Here is a 24,454-nt window from a genome sequence, read left to right as displayed (position 1 = left end):
AACAGTAAATGCTAAAAATAAACAATTTTTCCTTTTCCATTTTCTTGCTTAGGTGTTCTGTATATAAATGTGAACAGATCGAAACAGAGGCCTGGCACTTCACATGTAACTCTGTTACCGGCGGGGCGACTGATAATTAAATCCACAGTTAAAAGACGATATGTTTCCTTCTTTATTTGGTGGTTAGCATAGTCGCATCACGACAAGAAGGTCCTGGGTTTGAATCCAGTCTGCGGCCTTTCTGTGTGGGGTTTGTTGTCCCCGTTTTGCGTGGGTCTCTCCGGGGTCTCCCTCCCACGGTTCAAACACATGTATGGGGGTATTTTAAATTGAAATTGGCCGTAGGTATTTTACTAGTGCTACAACAACAGATAGCTAATAATAATAATAATAATAATAATAATAATAATAATGGATCGATTTTTTCTTTTGCATTTATTAAGCATGTATTAAGAGTTTGCTGCTCTTCAGTACAAAGCGCAGATAATCGGTGCAGGCTGGCAGTGATAAACGAGCTGTTCGCTGCATTAATGTATTTATTTATTATCCCATATGTGCTTAATTTAATGATATTGTCCTGCTAATAATGACTGTTATCACACACACATACACCCAGAGCAGCAGCCACAGAAGTCATATTGGAGTGAAAGCTGGAGCTTCCGCCTTGTTTCAGATTTTCTTGAAATCGCCCATCCATCATCTCTGCCGCCATCAATCGAATAATACGAGACAACTGCAATTTCGTCTCGTATCGAACCACGGATACGTGACCTGCTCCACCAACCGCTGCTGCGGCCTCAGCTGCTTTCTCCTTAGGCCCGCTGTTCAAGTAAAACACAAAGCTCTGCTCCGTGCTCGTTTTTGCTTTCCTCCGTAAAGTCTTTATTTAGTTTTAGTGCAGATTTGTTGTCCGTGATTTGGTGCTACAAAATGATTTTAAACATTGTCAGGAATTCAACTCACAACCATCAACTCATATTCCCTCATCCAGATCCTTCCATCCAGGAGTCTAAAAACTGTGAGATGTCAAACAGAAGAAAGAAATGCAGAAACAAACAATCACACAGTTTTCTTACAAAATCTTGCTTTTAGCTTGGCTACAAAACGTGTCAGTGAGAAGAGCTGCAGTCTAACATCTAACAGATCACAAGCGCGAATAAGGACTGAAAGAGCCAAACAAAGAGCACAAATCTCTACAGCACAATCGAGTTCCCATCGTTTTAGAAACATATGGGTTTTTTCTCATCAAGGTGTGTGTGTGTGTGTGTGTGTGTGTGTGTGTGTGTGTGTGTGTGTGTGTGTGTGTGTGTGTGTGTGTGTGTGGTTTTCGTTGTACAAGAGGTGGTCAAAAGGTAGGGGTGTGTGTGTTGGGGAGGGGAGGGTGGGCAGGAAAAACAAAGAAGTCTGTCTTTGTAGAAAAATAAATAAATAATTTAAAATGAAACAGAGGATATGTTTGGTTCTTCCTCTCTATAGTCATTGCTCTTCTAATTTCCTGTGCAGACGCAAAGCTCCTCAGCTCACATCGAAAATCTGTGGGCTGAGTTGATGACACGCTTCCGTGGTGATCCTCCACAGGCGCACGCAGGACGTGGGAGTGGTACTGTCAGGTAGATGTACGGTCAGAAGTGTGACTTGTCAACTGATCTGTGCAGCCAGAAGGAGATCCCTGAGCCAACCATGAAGGCCTGGACACAAAGAAAGGAGATGAGTCCACAGCTGCTCTGACCTACTGACCCACAACATGTCCTGTCTCTGAAAAAACACTTTAATCTAGCTCTTGCTCTAAGATATGGCATAGAAACTGAACATTTAACAGCATTTCCTGAAAGCCCTCTCTTGTCTGATCATATCCTAATAACATTTACAATGATAGATTACACAGCAGTGGCGAGTAGACTTCATCACAGTAGATGTCTTCCTGAATGTGCTATAACTAAGTTTAAAGATATAATTCAATCTCTGTTATCATCTTCAATGCCCTGTACCAACACAGAGCAGAGCAGCTACCTGAACACTACTCCAACAGAGGACGATTATCTTGTATGACTCTGGATACTGTAGCTTCTGTGAAACAGAGAGCCTCAAATCAAAATTACTTGACTCCCTGGTATAATTTTCAAACACGCATCTTAAAGCAGATAACTCGTAAGCTCTAGAGGAAATGGCATATCACAAATTTAGAAGATCATCATTTAGCCTGGAGAAATAGTTTGTTGCTTTATAAGAAAGCCCTCCGTAAAGCTAGAACATCTTACTACTCATCACTGATTGAAGAAAATAAGAACAACCCTAGGTTTCTCTTTGGCACTGTAGCCAGGCTGACAAAAAGTCAGAGCTCTGTTGAGCCAACCATCCCTTTAACATTAACTAGTAATGACTTCATGAACTTCTTCACAAATAAAATTTTAACCATTAGAGGAAAAGTTACTCATAATCATCTCACAGATGTAACATTATGTACAACTACTTTCAGTACCAATTAGAAATTAAAAATATCCTGTCTCAGAGTGACGCTGAAAAACTAGTTGATGCATTTATTACTTCTAGGCTGGACTACTGTAATTCATTATTGTCAGGATGTCCTAAAAACTCCCTGAAAAGCCTTCAGTTAATCCAAAATGCTACAGCAAGGGTACTGACAGGGACCAGAAAGAGAGAGCAGATTTCTCCAATGTTGGCTTCCCTTCATTGGCTCCCAGAATTGCATTCAAAATCCTGCTCCTCACATACAAGGTCTTAAATGATCAGGCCCCATCTTATTCTATTGACGTTACTGTACCATATCACCCCATTAGAGCACTCAGACTGCAGGCTTATTTGTGGTTCCTAGAGTATTTAAAAGTAGAATTCAGTTTTCAGGCCCCTCTTCTATGGAACCAGCTTCCGGTTTGGATTCTGTTTTTTGAATATTCTTCGATTTTGTGTTTTTCATGGTTTAGTCATTTGTATTTCTTTCTTCTTTAGTTATTCTCTTTTTATATTTTGTGGTTTCTACTTCTTAGGTTTCGCTACTCCTCTGTGGTTCATGTATCATGTCAAGTTAATTATGTTCTGTTCCCCGGTTCCAGTGTCGCGTCCGTGTCTCAGCATGTTTCCTGTTTTATTATGATAGTCCCGCGTCTTGTGTTTAGTGTGTTCAGTTTTGCTTCCTCCCTGGCCCGTTGCTTCTGATAAGCCACAGCTGTGTTTCCCTCCTGTTTCCCATCCCCTCATTATCAGTGTGTATTTAGTTCTCTGTTCTCCTCTGTTTGTTGTTGGTCCATCTGCTTGTCTTCCCTCATGTTTCCCCAAGACCCAGGTTTCATTTTTCAGGTTCTTGTATTGTTTTTCTATGCATCTCGTGCTTTTGTGTTTAGCTTCTCCCAGTTTAGGTTTTGTTAGTTCTATGTCATTCTTCCCTCACTTTTGTTTGTTTGCGTAGACCTCAGCAGATGTGACACAGATATCACAACTTTTAAGATTAGGCTTAAAACACTCCTTTTTGCTAAAACATATAATTAGGGCTGGATCAAGTGACCCTGAATCCTCCCTTAGTTATGCTACAATTCCCTGCTAGGCCCACATCCTCATTTTTGACAGCGTTTTTTTAGTAGATAAAGGTGAATGGCTTAAACATGAATTGAGCTGCCGTTTGGGGAAGGCCTCGGAGGAGACTGGTGGTGGCTCCTGGGCCTGGCAGATCCCCAATGAAGGCATCTCATACGAGAAGCAGTAATAACTGTGATAATAATAACTAATAACAGTAATAATAACTATTCATACTGTGTGGTATGAAGGTCAAAGACCTCTGCAGTAACATCACTGGTAGGCATAGCGCATATAAGCAGCCCATGGCCTCAATAAGGTTGTCGAGGATTCCATAGAGTGGAGCGGATGAGCTCAAAAAATCGGGAAGGAATGGTGGGAGAAGAGATCAAAGAAAATTTCGGACAATGAAAGACCTTGATAGATGAATGAGGGGAACTCTCGATCGGGTAGTGATGTGGCTAGACTCTGTACAGAAGCTCTGACAGTGACACATGCCGGGATTTTGAGACTTGTGGTAATGGCTTGACGGCTCGTGAGCTTGTCTTGGAGTAGAAGATGGAGAGGGGATGCCTGGTTGATTAATTTACTTTGGATAAGGCAGCGATAACTACTGTGCCAATTTCTGAAATGAAGGTGATAGTAAGAAAGCAGTTTTGGAAGGGTTGGTTGAATTTGAAAGACTGAGAAAGAACCAGTCTGAATCCTTAAAGGAAGGGTATTCGAGAGACCTTACGGAAACGGCGTGGGAACGACATGGCTTCTGGGTCCAGCACTGGCATCCGTTGGCTTTTCGGCTAACTCACCACTTGCTGGTGGGTGACCTTGCTGAATTTCACGGAGGTGGCGAGCAGCCGGAGTTACTTAATAACTGGATCTAGCGGAGAGAAAATGACTGGATGGATCAATGTAGCAGACCGGATTGTTGGCTGGCAAGAAAACTGCTAGAAAGTTTCCTGGGACAGCAGGTGTCAGCGGCTTTTGGTTACTCTGAAGCACCGCCATGACGTTCAGAGTGTTTGGGTTTCTTGGATTGCCTGGAGGGAAACGGATGAAGCAGAGCTGTGTAGTTCTTCATCTGCTGTGGTGACGGACAAGAGGGCGATTGTAAGCAAATGGAAGGGTGAGTAAAATTATGTTACTCTTGTGAGATAAGCTGTGTTAAAGATCTTCTCGAAAGAGCAAGAACGAACCGTGTTCTCACGAAAACGGGAACAAACAGCTTGTAGAACTTGGGGATCATATATAAGATAAGAACTGGAAGGGCCGTGTTTGGAGGCGTGGTCCCGCTCCAGAAATTCAGATCATTTTTCTCCAATAGGTGTAGGCTGCAGGTGGATTTCCATGATGAATTGAGTATTTCTTCTTCAGTCACCTTTCTCACTCAGTATGTGTTTATACACCTCTCTGTCTTGAATCATTACTTATTTCTGGCTCTCTTCCACAGCGTGGCTTTTGTTCTGTCCTGTCTTTTAGCATTCAAGATAATTTTATATTGAAAGGCCAAACCCCTGATAGGCATCCTGTTCACACAGTAGTAGTCACAATAGTAGTAGTGAGCTAGTGAGATAGCCACACGATAGTGAATAATATATATCAAAGAAAACTGTCATATTTTACAAGTGCCAGAAAAAAAACTGCTACTGATGCTTTTCAGCTTTTATTATGAAAGTCATTTACAGCCTCTGTGCGGTCGAAGGGTTTGGTGGTAAAGGCAGTGCAGGTCTTTTTTTTTTTTTTTATGTTTTCTGGCGTGTGCTTTGTAACACAGCAGCTTCCATTTCCACAACACTTAATGACCTGACAAACTTAGTTTATCTTGCTCTCAATTGTCCTGAGGGATAGTAGCTACTTTTCTTTTCCAAGTCTTGTCAGGTTTTACAAGTCTACTTGTGTTTTGTTTTAGTTTTTTGCTTTTTAGTAAGATTGAAGTAAGGCCTTCAATCCTCAAGGAGCTACTGAGGATGGGCTTTATCAGTTAGAGGAGTGAATTCATAAAAGAAAGTAATGTGAAAATTTTTTTGTTGTTTTGCATATTTGTCATACATGTTTCAGATCATCAAACAAATTTTAATGTTACACATAGATACTTAAGTAAATGCAAAATACAGTTTAAAAGAATTATTTCAATTATTAAGGGGAAAAAACAATTCAAACCCCCATGTCACAAAGATTAACCAGCAATTTCTGGAAAGCTCAAGTTTCACTAGCTGCACCAGGGTTGAGTACTGACAGACCTGTTGGATCAATAAATCATTTAAATAGAACCTGTCTGACAAAGTGAAGCAGGCTAAAAGATCTCAAAAATCTTTTATGATCTAAAGAAACAGATGACACACAAAACCACCGACATCTATCAGTCTAAAAAGAGTTACAAAATAATTTCTACAGCTCTGGGATTCTAGAAAACTATGGTGAGAGCTATTGTCCATAAATAGAAAATCTTGGAACACTTTCCAGGAGTGGTCGGCTTACCAAAATTACTCCAAGACGGACTGACAAGTCTCCAAGAACTCACAAAAGCACCTATAACAACATCCAAAGACCTGCAGGCCCCACTTTCCTCAGTTAAGGTCAGAGTTCATGATTAAACAATAAAAAAGTGACTGGGCTAAAATGGCATCTGTTGGGAGTTCCAAGGTAAAAACCACTGTTGACCAAACAGAACACAAAGGCTTGTCTCACATTTTCCAAAATACATTTTAACGATCCCCAAAACTTTTAAGACAATATTCTGTGATGTTATGAGACAAAAACAGAACTTTTTGGAAGATTTGCATCCGATTACATCTGACATAAAACTAACATACACCTCTCATAAAATGAACATCATAGCAACAGTCAAATGTGGTAGTGTAATGGTCTGGTATTACTTTGCTGCTTCAGGACTTGGATGACTTGGCCAATGATTTTCTGGTAGAGAGCAGAATTCATCAAAGATCAGTTTGTGCCCTAAAGCTCAAGCACACTTGGGTTATGCAACAGAACAATGATCTGAAACATTCAGGTGCAGCAACTATACAAACAAATTAGAAATCAGGAAGAAATCAAATTCTGTTTCACAGATGTATAAGACAAAATATGAACTATATAGGTCCTAGAAGACCCAGAGGAAATACTGTGAGAAAGAAGGCCCACCTGTCTTCGGTATTTTTCTCTCAGACAAGATGATAATCTAAGGTACGGAAGAGGATTAGGGCCACTGGAAAAAAAAAAAAAGTGGGCACGTCTTTCTTTTTCTTCTTTTCCAGAGTTCTGAGAAAAAAGTCAGAATTCACTTTAATCTCAGAATTCTGACTTTTTTCTCGGAATTCTGAGAAAAAATAATTCTGATGAAAAAATCAGATATCTGAGAAAAAAGTCAGAATTGTGAATTCTCAGAATTCTGGAAAAGAAGAAAAAAAAAGACGTGCCCACTTTTTTTTTTTCAGTGGCCCTAATCCTCTTTCGTACTAAGGAGTAAATGTGCAGGGAAATGTCACACATTATAGCGGACTAATATGCTTCATGTAACACTGTTGAACTGCTAGCTGTGAGAATGAATCCATATTTCTGAAGGAACTGTATTTTGTTGTTGTCGTTTGAAATCATTTTGAATTCAATCTGAATATATGCACTGCTTGGATTCCCCTGGTGGCTACGATGAAGTTTGTGATTAAATGGACTTGGATAGCACTCTACACAACTGACTAGACATGCAGCCGAACACTTTATCGAGCATTTGTTTCAGCTCTGCTGTTACAAGCACAAATCATCGTCACCACTTCATAAACAGTTGTGACTCAGGAGGTTGAGGGGAACATGTGGAACAGCAATCCACATGTCAAAGTGTTATTTAGCAAGATATTGAAGTTATACCTGATACAGTCATCAGAATGTGTGTGTGCGTCTTTGTTGGTACGGTTGGAGTCTATTCCATTTCAGCCTACCACAATACTTGTGTTTATTTTTGATTATATTTTGTATTATAATTATTTAGCTGATTGGACTCTTGCATTATTTCACTTTGTTGCCTCAAGGTCCTTGAGGCAACTGTTGTCGTGATTTGTGCTATATACATAAACTGAATTGATTTTTTTTTCTATTTTCTACTAAAATTAGTCCCTTATTATTTCATTTTTGCATTGTTGAGCTGTTTTGCTTAATATTTTAATAAACTGAAGCTATTTTGTTTTGGGTTTTAATATTTTGTCTGCTGTGACACAATACATTTAACTGACTAAACTGTTACCTGAGTAGCAAACTCTAACTTTAAACTAAACTGATTCTGTAAATTCAAACATTACCTCAAAGAATGTTTCTGTTTTAATCCAACAAAAAAATTGCTATTAGTTTAAAACTGACATGTGCAGTACATAACATAGCATATGGTGGACCAATCAAAAAAGAGTGCACAACAGAGGAGTATAAAATTGTGTAGATTCAGTCATCTGTTCTGTAATGGCTAAATGTTATGGTTCAGGCTTTATTGTGCGTGCAAAAACCCTCATATTACTCCAAACATAGCTCTCTTTCTTGATGCAGTCTGGAAGAGATTTACTGCCACTATCAGCATATGCACTCACCAGAGATCAGGATAAGCTAGACAGTCAGTGATCATTCACGGAGAAATAGTTAAATTAAATACCTTACAAAAATATACAGATAGCACTGATTCAGAGCGCTCAATGTTTCTATGTAGATGTATGTTTTAAAAGAAGCCTTGTGAACTTCATTAACAGAGCTCTGGAATTATCAGACAGGGAAGAGAGGGCTGCACTGGCAAAAAATCACCCTGCTAAAAAAAATGAGCAAATGCAGCTCCTATTTACATATAAAAAGCTCTATTAATCAAGGTAAGTGTCATTACAGCATGGCTCATTGAGCAGAGGAGAGTGGGTGTTAAATAAAATTCTCTGTGGTTGGGTGCCTCCGGCAGGCGATATGTCTTGATTTGAGAACTGTCAGCAGAGGTGAGAAGCTGATAGAGGGTGGAGGGGGAGACAGAGGGGGGAGCATTACCCGATTCTTAATCAGATTGCAGCGGGAGAAGAGAATGAGGACAAAACTGGCGGGTTGGGGGTGGAGAGGGAAAGAGAAAGTGGTTGAAGTTAGATTTAAAATGGAGTGTGAATTTGTTTCTCCCACAATGACCGTTTGCTGAGAAAAAAACTGCTTTTTATTCTGAAAGATGGTCTGACTGACCACGAATTTTTAAAATCTGGACTGACTGAAATAATCATCTACAAAAATAATATAGTTTATATGTAAATAATAGCTTTAATAAAAGAAGAAAGGAGTCTGACAAGGCACCAATCCTAAAGCCCCCCTTTCAACATGTAAATTAATCAGAACGTAGCTATATTGAAATGTATTGATTTTTTTGTATAGTATTTTTTTTCTCTCTTATTTTCTTTTCTAAATGTACCTGTATATTGTTTACATGTTTGAAATAAATTACCAATCAATCAGTCAATCAATCAATCAAATGCATGAACTTGAGCCAAAAGGATGTCATTTGTGAAACCATCAAGAAGATACTGACATTCTTTCTTATTTCAATTTCATATCTATTTGTAAAAGAATAACTGAAAATCCCTTATTCCATAAGTTCATGCTGAGATACCTACCGCTGGCATTACCATGACAATTAAAAGACCTTCCTGTGTCTATGTTAGACTGTAAACAAATTGAAAGAGCAGAGTGGAAGACCAAGTAATAAGAGATAAGGAGAAGTGAGTTCAAGAGTTCAAAATTGCTTTTCTGGGATGAAATAAAATGAAAAGTGACAAAGACTTTACTTCTTACTTCACCCTGTTGTTCAGGCTTGCCTCAGTGGAGTGAATTTACATGTAGTGCCACTGCCCATCCATCCCCATATTCATGCCCATGTTACCCATCGGCCCTGCAAGTAAAGTAAATACACTGTTAAGAACCACCAACACAAGACAGAACAGTCCTGCACAGTATCACAGAAACCAATTGAATTTTTCAAAATATTCATAAAGGACTTTTAGGTCATTCCAAGCTCAGCATCAACCATTCTTGAATAAAAATACACAACATAACTACTTTTATATTTACTTGTTTAATGAGAGGTTTCACTCATAAAGTGGGGTGCTCTGAATCAAACGTTGCATTTATTATATATGCCTCTTCTTTGACTTTTGGTTCTTTTTTGCATTTTCAATGAAGACTATAGACATAGATAATATAGACATGTTCCTCTATGGTTGTTGCCACTTCCTAACATATAAAACCTGGTTTGTGTCACTTTATATCTTTATCCTGTCTTTCTTTTTGTATTATATACAGTATTACTTATATGTCTCTCTGTAAATGTATAAAAAATACACATATACGCATGCAAATGGACTTTCTCGACCTATTCACTGGCCTGACCTACATATTCTTATTTTCTGTCCACTGGGGCTGCATTTAACCATGCCCTCATTTTCATTAAGGCAAGGACAAATAACAAGGTTTACTTTACTTGACCTTAGAAACTCACGAGGACAAAATGAAACCTGTTACACTGATTTTGTCCGTCATGATTTTTTTTTTAAAAATAAATGTTTGAGCGATTACTCACCACCAGGTCGAAGATTCATGTGCTGCTGCCCATCAAGAACAAAGCCTCCCATTGGCTGGCCATCTGGACTGTAAGCTGTACCCTGACTTACTGTGAGAGAAGATGAGAAATAAGACTATTGGTTAACTTGAGGTTAAATTTCGACCCCAATACATACTGAAGGGAAGGAACTATTAGCAGTATAGTGAACACTGAATGTCTTCACCTGCTCTGTTCGACTGGTCAATCATAGGCTGGACTATTCTCCTCCTTGCATTGATAAACCTGGAAAACAAAGATCAGTAACAATGAAAATGCTTAAATATTTTTTATTAAGTTCAATATTCTTGACCCTAGAGAACAGATACATGATCCAAAAAAAGAAAAAACCCTGACGTGAAAGAATACTTTTTCGACTTTTTTTTTAGAAAATACATTACAGTTACTTTTTTTCCAAGTGGTTTTAGTACACAAAGATTTCTGATAACTTTACACAGAAATTAAGTGCATTCTCTGTAAAAACACATACTCTAAAATGTCATCCCTCTTGTAATTATCAAAAATGAAGAAGACGAAGTGCTTTGTCACCTAAAGTAGTCAGTATTTATGAACACTTTCATTGCAATTTGGAACCTTTCCGTGTGTCTCCAGGGACCTGACCAAAAGCCTGTTTTTTCCTTATTAAAATAATTTGGGTCACTTTGAGAAAGTAACACAGCCTACACATGTATTGATTTGGGTTCAGACCTGTAGCTGTGACATGACAGCGCACCACCCTGTGTCACCCGTTCATTCAGTAATGATAATACTTATTATAAGTATTAAAATTACCTATATTTAACTCATAAGCATTACTTATGTGTTAAATATAGGTAATTTGGGCATTTTCAGCAGCAAAAGTCAAGTTTTATGTATATTCCGCACTGCACAAAGCAAAGACTGCAATCAAGTGACTAGATATGTAAATCAAATGTCGAACATATGAAGATGCTTACTTATCTGGTTTTACACCGACTTACCAGTTGTTCACTTGAAGAATGGTGAGACCTGTGTCCTGTGCTAGCTGCTTTTTCTGTTCCTCTGATGGGTATGGGTGCTATTAGCAAAAAGGAAGATAGACTAATAGATAAGTGATGCACAAATCAACTCTGCAAACACACAACCTGGTCCTGTTTTGGCACCCAAACATTTTACACTAAAGCATGTGGCTTTGTGCCACAGCATTTAGCATTAACCGGGTGGTATATAAAATTATTGGATGGTATACAATGGTAGCTTTTATTTGGGACCCAGTAAGGCCAGGCCACTCCCCAACCCTCTCTGCCTTGATTCTACCTCTTTTCCTCTGGCCCCAGTCCCTTTGCAAACTCTGTGTTTGAGTGTGTGTGAGACTCTGGGAGAAGGGTGGCAGATGGCAGACAGAGGTGACCTGTCTACTCAAAGCAGGGTCGTGGGCCAGTCTCCATTCTGCTGTTGTCAGGCCAGCTCCCGCAGTCATCATTGAAGGATGAGCTTTAAACTACTTTTCAGGGGAAGTCAGTGCAAGCACACACACATGCTGATTTCCTATTTTTTTGTATGTTTGTCACACTTAAATACTTTAGGTCATCAAACACAAACATACACAAAATATTAACAGGAAATCAGGAAGGGGGCAAACACTTTTTCACAGCACTGTATATTATTACATTTACATTCTCAGACGTCCATAAAGACACACTCATATACTTACAAGCTTAAACACAACCATATACATTACAAATATACACACGCAAGCATTTGTACAGTAGGCCTCCAAATATCACGAGAGATGCACAGAGAGGAAGAAAGACACCAATTTAAATAACCAGAGGAGAAAATGCACAGTTAGCTTTGTGAAATCAAGTGTGTGATGGTGGATAGTCACACACTTGTAATAAAACACACACAGTCTATGTACTGAGGATGCTTTTTGCCCCCTCCTAGCTCTCAGCTGACAGAAGAGTAGCATTTAAAATACTCTGAAAGAAGTAACATAATGTACTTTAGATAATATTGTTTTGGATTCATTGTTAGATAACTCATTTTCTCAGCTTTTTTTCAGTACAAATGGCCACACTGCCAATGACTTTTTGTCTTTGAAATTCACTCCAAGAAAGATGCTGTAAATGATTAGTAAACAGCAAACAGAATGTTTTTTATACAGCACCTTTCTACTCAGTACTCAAAGTCATTCACACATTTACACTCCGATGGAGCAACTTGGGGTTAGAAACCTCCCCAAGGATATTTGGCATGCAAACTGGAGTAGACGGGGATTGAACCACCAACCTTCCTGCTCTACCTCCATGTAACCCCATTCATGGGTGTTACATGCAAACAAGTGCTTAAATTCAAGGTGAGAGAACATCTTTTCAGCTGACACTTATGAACACTTATGAAAGTTTGCTCTACAAACTCTGACACCAATCTTTGAATGTAGAGAGATAAAGGTTTGCATGGAAACCAATAGATATCGTTCTGCTAATAAGCAGGTAACGGATAATCTAATGAATTAAATCCTTGCACTGCTGCTTTTTATACAGCACTCTCGCAAAACCTTTAAGAGCTTTAAGAAGAGATAACAAAAGCAGGAGGGGACAGCTACTGATGGATAGAAACATCCCCACTGCCCCCACAGACATCTAACCACAGGCCTCACACTGTAATGTCTGACAAAACATAATCCCGCTCCTTTCACACCCTCAACAAGTGATGAATGCTTGAGCGCTTGGGTGTTGCAAAAGGCCTTTGAGGGGCCAAAGTCTCCTTGCAAACTTTTCATAGACACATCCTGCCATGGCAAATACTTGTGCTTAACAAATTAGGCCTGAAAGGAGATGGGAACACAGAGGGGATAATTCAACTATCCTTGTTTTTATCTACAGAATCTAAAGGTGGGCTTTGGAAAGGAAGGGATTACTCCAAGTCCAGGACCTGTGTGGGCCTTTTACAAACTAAACAAGTGAGGGGTTACAGCACATCTAAGAGTTAGAAAAGGTGAGGAGGCTGTGATCATTGGATAAAACGTGATGCTGTCCTTGTTGGATGTGCTCAACATCTCTACAGAGCTGAGCTTCTTTTGAATGGAAGGCTTCTGATGTTGATTTCTGAAGAAAATGCCTGGACTGCTATTTCAAAAAAGGGACCTTTAGTCACAAGTTCCTCTTTGCTCCGTTCTCTTGCAATGGAACAAAGATGAACATGGTTTCAAGATGCATTTGGAAAACACAGAAAAACAGAGAGGACTCATTTCAAACAACTTTTGCCTGATGACGCGGCCTTAGCTGGACGACATTACATTCTGTCCTCGTGCACATTGTAGGGTTTCTATTACAGAGATGATGAGAAAATGTTGCAGTTGTATAAAAAGCCACAGCTAGATGTGGCTTGTCTGAAAGAGGCTCTGTTCCCTTACTGTAAGGTGCTGGAATAGCCACGCTCTCATTATGTTTGTCGCCACTTTGGGGAAGATGCCTCGTTTCTTCTGTCTCTTCTTGTCTTGGTCATCCTCATCTCCTGTGCCTGGTGATGCCAAGCTGTTGTCAAGGCCGTCACCTGCAATCAGAAACAAAAGGAGTCATATTATAAGGAAGCTTTAACGTGGCCCGATCTCTCTATAGAGCCACGTTCTCCATTATGGCACGGCAGTATAAATTTCTTTGTCTCACCTCTGCTTTACTTCCCGGCCACTGGATAATGAAGAGGAGTTTGTAGCATAGGAGCTCAGTAAAACCAGGAGTTATTAATTCAATGTGAGCCACGGCTTTGACATGAGGTAATGACTGCAGGAGCTGTGCGGCTGACATGAGATAATGAATGTTCAAAATGCAGTCAGACTGTGTTCTATGTACTCTTATGTGTATGTGACCTCTGTTTGAAGCAGGACTGAAGTAAAAGTGGGGACAAACAAAAACAGAAAGCCTAGCTTGTAAATGAAGTATGAACACACTGTGTTTAAAGTCACAGCGATGTGTCCATATGGGCGACTAAGGCAGAACGAGGGGATGTGGGTGGATGGGTTGTTAGAGCGTGAATCCTTCACCTTGCAGTTCAGTATGACCATCCAACACACACCCTCCCCCACCCCCTTCCTTCAATAACAATACAAGTGTCAGGCTGTCTGCATCACAGCATCATTCCTGCTCTGGATCCTGCTATTAGCAGCATCTCTGTTTGATTTCAGCAGGAAGCTGGCACGGGTCAAAGCAGGAGGCTTCCTTTAAGCTGAGATTTCCGCTCCCACAAGCTAACTCACCCCAACTTGCAACACAAGGGGCACTCTGGTCTCTCTCCTTCTCTGACATTAATTGTGCATCATGCGAGATGATTTACTTTTAACAGTGGTGGTTATTTTTCTTGCCCTCGGGGCAGAGAAGCCTTGAAAGCCTGCCTGGAGGGTATGTGAATAATGCATCTGAGAGACTCCTCCCCTGAGGCGAGACAGGAACCCTACTTTTCTTAAGAAATGCCCTAGTATGTCTTTTTGTTTTTAGAGATGCATCAATCAAATGTGCCTATATGAGCCATATTCATGCATAAATATTTCAGCTAATGAATATTGACACTAAAAAGCCCTGTTCCAGGGTCAGGCTCCAGGGGCTGTGGGAGTTTTACGGATGGTGTCCACCAGCTGTAAGTCCCAGACAGGATAGCGTTCCTGCTGCTTCCGTCCCCTGCTGCTGTCTTCCTGTTTGTTTGTCCAGCTGCTGTCACTGCTAACTTCAACATGATGATAATTAACCAGCATAAAATTGTATTCTTACTTCAACTTTTGAAGAATGTAACACGAGCACATTAGATTCAGACTGACCTAATCATTCCAATTAACTACATACGCACCTACACTGACATATAGCGGCCAGAGAAACTGAACCCAAAGAATATTCAAATCTCCACTAAAATGATAGCTGTGTAAGAAAGACAGAGAGAAAAGGTCTTGCTCAGCTTAATTGTATCAAAGGGAAGCACACTGTTCCCTCTCCACCCCTCATCCTCATCACTGGTCTGCTCCTCTCCTCTCCTCTCCTTTCTTCTGCTCCAGAGAGGGAAAAGCCGCAGGGCATATCCTCTGCTACACTAATCGCTTCTGACTGTTCTCCGGCAACTCAGCCAATCTAACCAGTGTGTGACAGTGCAGTCTCAAAGTCATATGCCCATGCAAGTCTCCCATGCCCCTCTGCTCCCACCCTTTTTCATCTCTACTCCCCCTCCCTAGTTAAGTCTGCCTTCCAGTGTCTGCACGCGTGACACACGAGGGGGTACAAGGAGGGGGGAAGATGGCAATACCGCAGGGATGACTGGAGTATTGCCCCGGGGTGAAGAAAAACACACACAAAAAATAGCATCCTGAAATATCAACACAAGTCTTCCTTTTTTTTCTTTTTCTTTTTTAATACCCCCTCACCTTACTCGATAGATAGATCTGGTTCTACTGACCACTCTGAAAACCAAACAGTCAGACAGCCTTTTGGCTTTCAGAGTGGTCTGGTACATAAACGGCGTCACCCACAGTAAATGTGATATTTATTATATGTTTAAAGGAAAATAATAATTTTTTAAAAGCAGAGAAATGTTTTTAGAAAAAAACAAACCAAAAAAAAAATCTAGATATTTAAATGGTTTTATATTAATCTCCCCGCTGGACATGTTGGTAAGTAAGAAACAGCTAGCAGAACTGATTGTCGCACCCCCCAGCAGCATCACTGATGCAAAGCCAGCGTGGGCTACCTAATGAGCCCACGCATGGAATGGAGGAGACGGGAAGACTTCCAACACAGAAAGTGAACACATGATAGTCAGAAACTCTGGTACACAGGAGCATCTGTTTGACGGCAGAAAGCTTTCATGGTAGCAGCACCATGTGGCAGTGAGAGCTATTTATTCTTTCTTTCTTTCCATATATAAATATATATATATGAATCCACTTTTTGAGTGATTCATGATATCATAGGTGAAAAATCATGTTTTTCACCTATGATTGAGGTACAGAGACAATTTAAGATAAGCAGGATTTACAGAGGATGTGTGTGTTTGCAGTAACTATAGTATAACTATAAATTATGCTCTCATCATCCGCTGTTTTACTTAAACAGGTTAGCAAAAATAAAAATGGCTTCTCCACAGCATTGAAAACTTCAAACTGCAAAATCCAGTGACAGACATACACTTTATTTCAGCCATTATAGGCTCAAAATCTGTTGTTAACAAATGCGCACACTGTTTGTGTCTATGTGAACACGTGGCTCCTGACCAGTTAGAGCATAATTTCACGTGTGACCTCAAGCTAATTACAACAAAAATTTTGAATAACATTTTTGTAAGCAGCCTGTGCAAACTGAAGTAAAACATGCACACTTACAGGCAATAAAATACAAAAATGTGATCTTTTTTAAAATAAATAACTTGTAAGATAGATGCTGAAGGGAGGTGTCACTAACATATCAGCACCTCAAAAAGTACAACACATCCTGTCCCTCACATTCCACTTCTCAGCAAGAGTGAGGAGATTTTCTAGCTTCTCCCACTGCCTTTTGTTTTATTTGAATGGACACCTTCTCCCCCTCCACACTCCTGGGAGAGCACAGTCCTTTTAGCTGTGGTCAACCCAAGCGGTTGAGCTATCAAACACAGCCTTCTCTGCATATCACACAGCTTACAAGGCAATGACCACAGAGTGGGAGGTTACAGAGGAGCAGGCAGTTATGTACAAGGCTACCAGTACCACCAAACCACTTCAGTATTCCCCAGTCACAGTGGATTTCTTTTTTCTGTGGGTTTCATCAGACCACAGAAGCTTGGCTAATGATGAGGATACCATAATCACTTCCTGTTAGGAATGTTTTTAAATAATTCTGCCAATTTGTAGAGTCTCTTTCACCATGTGTGCTTCTGAACAAATGTCACTGTTGTTGAAACTATGTTTGATCTCATTTCTTCTGTAGTCAAACTGTGACTGATTTATATACTGATGTATATATGAACCAATAATCAATAATGAACAGCGGAGACTGATTGATGGACATCTTGGACAAAAACGTCAGCAAAGCCATCGTTAAAAACTCCCGTACAGAACAAGCTTATGATGACATAATATGAAATTTGCTGTCTAACAACATTCAGAAACTGTTGAATAATGAATAATGAATAAATAAGATTAAGTGGTGCTGATATTTCCCCAGTTGCTTCTTTCCAGACTGTACTGTATGTTTACTTTGCTTCAAAGCCCTTGATGAAGCATGTGGAATACCTGTGATCTTGGTTGAATGCTAAGAAATATTGATCCATCCATTCACACTCTCCTTTTCCCCCTCTGCTACAGCTACAACTTCTGCACTGATGCCAAGTGCTGCTACCGAGCTTAAATAGTGCATCTGGTGATTTGGTTAGGATCACCGACTCGAGAAAAGAAAACAGAACCACTAATTTTCGATGTATATTACAAACCACACCCTTGTTTGTTTCAAATGTAAAACTACTGCAAAGAAAATGTTAATAATGAGGAGATTTGGAGGCGATATAGGCAAAGACAGAAACTGGGGGATTAAAAATACACGCAACACTAAGTTCTACAGTGAGAAAATAGAAGCTCTTGCAAGGTTTGTGTTGCCAAATACCAAATACTCAATTCACAACATTAATCATTCTTTATTGGACTGGACCGATTCCCATATAACTACAATATTATAAGTCAATGAAGATCATCCGCCTGCTCTGACTGAGTTTAGTATGATTTTGTTCCTTTAAGGTTGTGTGTTCTTCAGGTTAGAGAAGCAGGATCTTTTCTTTTCTTCCTTATACAGAAAACAGTCTGTCCTTTCATCTCTATGAAGGGGCATTCTGCACCCCCATCCACTATCCATTCTCTACCAGGTCAAAGGGCGTGGACCTTGGGTTTTCCCTGCTGTTGTTTAAACAACAGCCAAAAGGAAAGAAACTATTCATAAGGCTATTTAGACTATGGCCTTCCTCAGCTCACCTCCGCACACAACTTCTGGATCATTAAAGTGTCAATTAAGATTTACCAAAACATACATGTCGCTCTCTTACTGCATTTTAGTTGAAATGTAGAAGTGAAGATCGTAAACTGCTGTGTGTATAATCAAAGCAAGAGTCTTATTCACTTTCCCATGTTCTTATAATCGAATCTAAGTTTCCCATTGTTCTCTTCGATGCTCTGCTCACTACTACCTGATGAGCAGAAGGTGGAAAGTCTCTTAAAAGTCATAAATAACAAGTCATAAATCCATTTCAGCCTCCAAACAGAAACCACAGGCAGGACACAGAGTGACAAAAGATAGAGCGGGGCTGGACACAAGCACGGGGAGACAGAAGCAGGCAATAATAGCAGTGAACTCAGTTTTCTTTATCAACTACAACTGATGTGAGGGACAACCAGAATATGTGCTTACTAGAGCAATTCATAATGAACTAAAGAAAAAGATTACTAGAATACAGAGGTATCAATGTGCAAACAAGCAATATTACTTCTTGAAAATGTATGCTTTAGAAAGTGTAAAGGATGCATAAAATATATTCTGTGTATGTTTGTTAAACAGAGAAAGCAGACAAAACCAGAACAAAACCATTATTGCCATTCTCACAAATCCTTAATAGTTATATTCTAAACAGGAACAATTTATGAGTCTGAATAATGTTTGAAAACTTACTGTGACAGAAATCAATTTGGGAAGAATTATTAAGTCATCATTTTGCTGATATAAAAATGGTCAGGCTTTGATTTCTTGGTTAAACTGGACATTAAAAAGACAAATTGCTAAGTGATATCCCTGCATACCTAAATACTGGTAGCCAAAAGGTCCACAGCCAGAGCGCGTGAGGATGCTTGTGGCCATATGACTTAATAGTTATATCCTTTTATATAGAAAACCGGGAGTAAATACACATATGTGTATTTGCTGTATGTGTTTTATAGCTTGGGCACTGTCTTAGAGCAGGCTTCCATGAACTTAAATCATCTGTTTTATCAATCAATGCAATTAAGCTAAAGTGATTAGATAAACTAAGAGTGTTATCTTTCTTGAAATGCTCCCCCAGAATCACCAATCAGCTGGGCCCATGCATAAGAGTGAGGTCACAACAAAATCAAACCTTTGTTATGAAGGCCTGAAGGCACTCTTACCAAGTTCGCTGGTGTTGTCTCCGCTCTGGGAAACGTGTCCCCCGCTGGATGGTCCTGGAGTACCCACAGAGGGAGTGGAATGGGAATCATCCATGTCTCTCCAGGACGCTGGGTTCTGAGAGGTCGTGGACAGGTACAAGGAAATGAAGCAGGGAAGAAAGAGGAGGGTAAAGAGAAAAGGAATGTCCAGTAAAGTCCAGTATGAGTTCCATTATGCAGTTAAGCAAAGGCACAAAGACAAGTAATGTGACAATACCAGTTTGTCCATGAGGAAGGTTTGACTATATGAGCAGAAAGTACAACAGCAACAGTTTAGTAACCCTGCAGCATGTGGATCCTGCCGTGTCCCGACTGTTTCTGTGACCAGAGTTGGGGAGAAACCTGCATTTATTGGGCTCACTGGCCTGCCACTCAGACTTTAGCCTAAACCCTCTTCACTCTCTGCGTCAGCTGTTTGGCAAATGGTGATCAGATGAAGAGCTCAGCAGATGACAAGAAGAAGCACTGGGACAATGGCACAGTGTGAATAAGGCTCTCAATGCTGGAGCCTCTTTTCATACCCAGCCATGCAATAATTACAACTCTTTGGTACACACAGCTACTCAAAAGAGGTGACATGTGTTTTCATGTTCATCAAGCTAATGAAGAACATCTGGTAACAGGAACGGAGCCTAGTATATAGTGTTGTGTTCATTCACACAGGAAAAAACAGTCTTGTACAGTCTCTCTGTGTCTCACACTGTCCTGTCCTGCTACATCCATCATTTATACACTGACCAACTGCAGAGCACATGAGGCACTTATGAAAAAGTATACAGGCTTTGTCTTCTCCAACCCAGCACGCACTGTAAATAAGTAATGGGATATTACAACACCATATTCACTTGTCAGTTGTGCAGTGGCAGCTAATAAACACATGTCCTTCAGGTTCTTGGAACGTAAAACTGAGTTGAGGTCCATATATCGTTCAGAAGGATCTGTAAAATCAAAGTGCTTCCTCACACTTGAATATTGGAAACAGTTGCATTAAATATAGGACGGTGCATTTTTGAGACGTAACTTTTGGACTGGGGTTTGTTTTAAGATGGCACAGCTGCATGCATTCATGAAACTGCAAACTACTGAATGAGTAGAAATTTCCTGTTTTCATTCAGATCATCTCATTTCATTTCATTCTACTCTAAATGTTCAGTTTAGCGGCGTCATTGCTCATGCTAAAGGTTTGACATCACTGAAGCAGCGTCAACAGAACCATACATGACATCAAATATCTATTTCCCGGATGTTATAATGTAATTCTTTTATGAACAAATAAATCATTTACCAAACAATAACTAAATAGACAAAATAATGCATATAGCATACAGACTGCTGAAAAATGAGATTCCACATTAGTTTCAGTGCTCCTTTGCACTGATTCTCATTCAGAACTCTAGAGAGTGTGTCTCTTCCCTCACTCAGTGTTTAAATATGAGCACTTTTTAACAGTTTTCCTCAAAAATCTTGAACATTTGAAAAGGTTAAGATTTAATTAAATTAGAATGAGATTCTGACACAAATGTAGCCAGTAAAGCCAAAGAGAAAAGACACACTAAAGCTGATGTTGGACGACATGCTGTACCACAGTTTAACCATTATCCTCCTTGATTGTGATGAGCATCATTTCTTGAGAGCTTCTGTATATTTACTGAAATTATTCATTTGAAAAATGTATACTTTTATTTATCTATTTAAATAAATATTCATCAATTTCAGATTTATTTTTTTATCTGAGCTGCAGCAACTATGAACTCCACAATGGAACATTAGTAAACCCAGGAATTCTACATTCTAATTCTACACTTTACCAGTCCAATTTTTTTGTGTCAAAACTTCAATCATCATCATTTTAAAATCCTCATGCTATATGTAACTCTACATTAGTTCAAAATCGGAATTTCTTAGTAAATGAGCAAAAATAGGAAGTCCTGTGTGAGGAACACAGCAGGGCTGCAGCCTGACACAGGCCCTGCGCTCTAATGTTTCTGTTCAAAGTCGCCTGCAGCCGTAGCACCGGCACTGATCTGCCCCTCTCCTCCTTTCTTTCAAGCATTTCCATAGAACTGCAATGTGTCAGGCTGCCTTAACAGCACCTGTTACGGGCTTCTTTTATTTCCAGTTTTTCATTATTTTTATGATCTATGCATATAAAGACATCATAACAATAGCGAACAATGAATATATATATATATATATATATATATATATATATATATATATATATATATATATATATAAAACAACATATAGAATAATTAAATAACGACCAAAAAAAAAAGGTTTCCACACAGTGACTCACATGATCTGCGAGATTAGTGGAGGATCCTGAAAGGTCGTCAAAGTCCGACTTGCAGACGTCCCTCTCCTCGATGACCAGATCGATGGGCATCTTTCCTTTCAGGCAGCTGATGTAGCGGTGGCAGAAGTTATCACAGAGCTCATGGACCTGCCGAGGCCAAGCTCACATTTAGCGAAAACCACGAGACTGAAATACTGGATTAAAAACCTGTTTTCACTGAGCCACGTGAGAATGAATCTTTACCTTTTCTAATTCCAGCAGATGAAACCGCAGGACTTGAATGGCTTGAATCATCTAAAAATCACAAACATTTTTTTGTTGATGCTGTTTTTGTGGTTGTTTTTTATAACCTCAAAATATTAGCACCCACCCAATAATAATAATAATAATAATAATAATAATAATAATAATAATAATAATAATAATAATTCATAACGTGATAGCCGACCATCAGCTATGCGTTTGACGCGGGCGGACACTTCTGTAACGCCCTACTGCGCGTGGACAGCAGAGAATGAAAGGTGAGCTCACCAGGTTATCCAGCTCTGGGTTAGACGAGAACAGAGGTTTCTCTGCGCGGATCTGCAGAGCAAAAAGAAACCGAGTGCGTGAGTAAATGCTGTGGACCTGATTCCATTTCCACTTTTCAGGAGTTCCCTCCATCACGGTGACACGCAGAGTGCTGTGTGCTGAGCGCAGTGGTCACACTTGGTTTCTCGCTTGTGTGTTCTACCTGCTTTGCGAACACAGCGATGTCTTCGTTGAAGGAATCTGAGGAGCAGACGTCTCCTCCCGCCACACCGGGTTCTCGGGGCGTGCAGGTCGCCAGCTCGCACTTTTCGAACACCAGAGCCAGCAGAGGGAATAAAGGGTGGCTGCAACACACAGGAGCACAGGCCGCAGAGGCCTACACATGAAGCATCAAACCAGCGCTCGGCCCTGCCACGCATATTTATGTCTTCCTCCTTAATGCCACTGAAATATCAAACATATTAATACACAGAGAGGATTTCATCCGTCCGCCGCCAACTACCTGTTAACAAGTCGTAGATACCCAAAAACGAGCTCAACACGAGCTGCAACACGTACATTGACTGAATATATTTAATTTCCGAAATTTAGATGAAACTGTTCAGAGGCTGAACGCACACATACAATAATAACTTCCACCTAACTTCTATAACACAAATCTGCACATTAATAAAACATAATAATAATAATAATAATAATAATAATAATAATAATAATAATAATAATAATAATAATGATGATGATAATAATAATAATAATAATAATGTTTGTTGCTGTGTCCGCACCCGTAGATTTGGTCCTTGTCTCTCTTGAGTGCGTCGCTGACGGAGCTGCCCATGATGTTGTGCGGAGCGTGGACTCCGTAGTGTTGCGTCGGGTGTGGGGGAGCCCCATGACTCAGGTGGTGGAGCTGCGGTAGGGGCCGGGGTGCGTGCGGGTCTCCGTACATGGAGCTGGGGACTCCGTCCATCGCGCCTCCGTAATGAGTCAGCTCATCATACTGGAGTGAAAGTTAGAGTTCCGTCAGTGCACGAACATGAGAGGAAAATTTCAAAGTCGACATTGATGATTTCATGATGAAAAAACCATGTTTGATATTTTTTGATAAGTATAGCAACTTCATGACGTTTTTCAAAGGTTCCTCAGGTTTCTTTCAAGGATGTAATGTGATTAGTGATTAAGTGGACTGTCATTGTGCAAACAATTGAAATAATGGTCGTTAGACGTACCCTTTGCGCCATGTCCGTGCGCAGTCACCACGCGTGTACACAGGAGCCTGGAGCGGATAACTAGTTAAGTTGTAAACTTTTGAATCCACGAGGGAACTGCAACCGTGTCCTTTTTTGTAGCATGGAGTCCGGAGTTAATGAGAGTAAGACGGCACACGTCCTCGCGCGCACTGACACGTTCCCGTGGTGCCGCTTTGTCAGATCTGCGACTGTGATGCTGTTCCCAGTTTTGCTGTGCCTGTCGCGGGAATGCGCCGATCTCTGGTCTCACTGCGTCCTTGTGCCCACGCCTCTGCGCGCCAACACGCTCACTGTCCGCAGGTCCACTCCGCTTTAGAACACGGCGCTGACGGACCCGCCCCCAGCCTTCTGCCAAATCTGCGAGGTTTTAAACGTTTTTATAGGATCACTGATTTCGAAATAAAACGCCACGAAATACATTCATTCATTCATCGCCTTAGGAGCAGGAGAAAGGACTGGACAAAACTGCTCAAGTCTAAGAGAGATCATCTTATTCTTCTAATTCATCTTCTACATCAGTTAAGTCTTCAAATTAAACAAGAAATGAAAAGAATATTACTTACTGCCACTGGACAGTATTTCATACCCCAAAACTCCAGCTACTGCATTTTTTTACAATATCCCTAAGATGGAACTTCCTTTTACACGGAATTGTATTTTCTTTTTCTTTTTGTTTTTGTTTTTTTATTAAACGTGTCAGAGTCAAATAAATTCAGTGCTGCTCACGATTTCAAACAAGGAAAGTGGTTCTAAGTACACTACGACGGTTCTATGGGAAATAATTTGAGGGCCACACACATGGACCGCACTGGCTAATTTTCAATTTCGAAATCAGTTGCAGCATATATCGCCACAAAGTTTAGTCTCCATGCTTTTATTTTGAAGACCAAGCACCTAAACCGTTAAGCGAGAGGAAGCTGAGCCGGTGACACGCCACCAGCTTCAAGGTTTGTTTTGCATCGGATGAAACGATCAGTGACGCAGAAGAGCCGTCAAAATAGAAGAGAGAGATGAGAGAGAAATAGTCCCAGAGATGGGAAATTCACATTGTTGTAGCAGCAAAGTAGACGAGGCAGAACCATACTATGCAAAGATAG

At 40.2% G+C, this 24,454-nt stretch overlaps 1 protein-coding gene across 1 annotated transcript; it reads right to left on the bottom strand.

Moving 5' to 3' along the window:
* Positions 1–476: 476 nt before the first annotated feature.
* On the bottom strand, positions 477–23,692 carry meis2b (Meis homeobox 2b). Its single transcript, XM_063495671.1, has 13 exons — positions 23,337–23,692; positions 22,893–23,107; positions 22,310–22,451; positions 22,108–22,158; positions 21,820–21,870; positions 21,577–21,723; positions 19,239–19,353; positions 13,515–13,654; positions 11,098–11,174; positions 10,305–10,363; positions 10,100–10,189; positions 9,316–9,412; positions 477–1,688 (listed from the first exon to the last, which is right to left on the bottom strand). The coding sequence occupies exons 1-12, from the start codon at positions 23,346–23,348 to the stop codon at positions 9,354–9,356; spliced, it is 1,158 nt and encodes a 385-aa protein (XP_063351741.1). The 5' UTR covers positions 23,349–23,692; the 3' UTR covers positions 477–1,688; positions 9,316–9,353.
* Between the last annotated feature and the right edge of the window lie 762 nt (positions 23,693–24,454).

The sequence above is a fragment of the Pelmatolapia mariae genome, linkage group LG15 (assembly GCF_036321145.2).
Source record: "Pelmatolapia mariae isolate MD_Pm_ZW linkage group LG15, Pm_UMD_F_2, whole genome shotgun sequence".
Lineage (NCBI taxonomy): Eukaryota > Metazoa > Chordata > Actinopteri > Cichliformes > Cichlidae > Pelmatolapia > Pelmatolapia mariae.
Note: the sequence above shows the minus strand (reverse complement) of the source record. Positions and strands in the feature narration are given on the sequence as shown.